Source organism: Cystoisospora suis (assembly GCF_002600585.1).
Source record: "Cystoisospora suis strain Wien I chromosome Unknown contig_2505, whole genome shotgun sequence".
NCBI lineage: Eukaryota > Apicomplexa > Conoidasida > Eucoccidiorida > Sarcocystidae > Cystoisospora > Cystoisospora suis.
The window spans coordinates 10,432-11,317 of NW_027155304.1; the positions used below are offsets into that span (position 1 = coordinate 10,432).

At 42.9% G+C, this 886-nt stretch overlaps 1 protein-coding gene across 1 annotated transcript in view; it reads right to left on the reverse strand.

Moving 5' to 3' along the window:
• Positions 1-886, reverse strand: part of CSUI_005196 (peptidase m16 inactive domain-containing protein) — a gene marked incomplete at its 3' end in the record, with an annotated part of 4,170 nt that overhangs the window by 2,720 nt on the left and 564 nt on the right. The window contains exon 2 of the mRNA XM_068065374.1: positions 297-446. Coding sequence (XP_067922651.1) covers positions 297-446 — 150 coding nt within the window. The remainder of the gene's footprint in view (positions 1-296; positions 447-886) is intronic.

The following is an 886-nucleotide window of genomic DNA, read 5'->3' on the forward strand; positions in this document are numbered from 1 at the left end:
AAAGATAGATAGATAGAGATAAAGGAGATACGGAGGAATCGAGTGGAAGTCTGAATGAGAAGCAGAAGATGAAGAAGACGACGAACGAACGCGACGCTTGAGAGCGTCTCCATGCCGAGAGAAGAAGATTCAAAACTTTTCAACAAGTTTCTATTAGCACTCTTGTGACTTCACACTCTTCTTCTCTTGCCCTATCTCTGTCTTTTTTTTCCCTTCTTTCAAAAGTCTATCCCTGTTCATCTTTCTCTTTCTCTCTCTCCCCTTCTCTCTCTTTCTCCCGAGTGATACGCGCTTACTTGGAGTTGTCTTTCAACTGCCTGTCGAGCTTGAGAGAGCGTATAGGACTCAAGCAGAGATGAGCTGGCGGGTACCCATCGTCGATCTTCAGGATAGAGCTGATAAGCTAAGGCGACCGACGAAAGAAAATCGAGGTTTGAGAGAGACATCTGCATCGCCAAACATTCACCCATCCAGCAGGGCAGTTCTGTATATACAAGAGTAGAACAGATCTTTCTTTCTCCAGAACGGATGTATATATCTAGACGTAAATATCTACAGATGTGTACGTGTAAATCGACATATATATATATCTGTATATCTACACATTTAGATCTGCACGTGTGAATCCACCCCCATGTGTCTCTCTCATCCTGTATATACAGATATAGATATGTTGTACGTGTATGTGTCTGATGTAATGGTCCAGGTGTATATAGCAATGGTTGATAGAGGAGTGGAGTGAGAGACTCCATACTTTCACGATCTGTACACCTCTCTAGCAACCCTTCTCTGTGACGGAGAGACGGATGAATTCTCTCAACAGACAGAGTGAAGAGAAAAATCACAATAGAGCCAGTGAAGAAAAAGAAGTGAACGACAATCTACC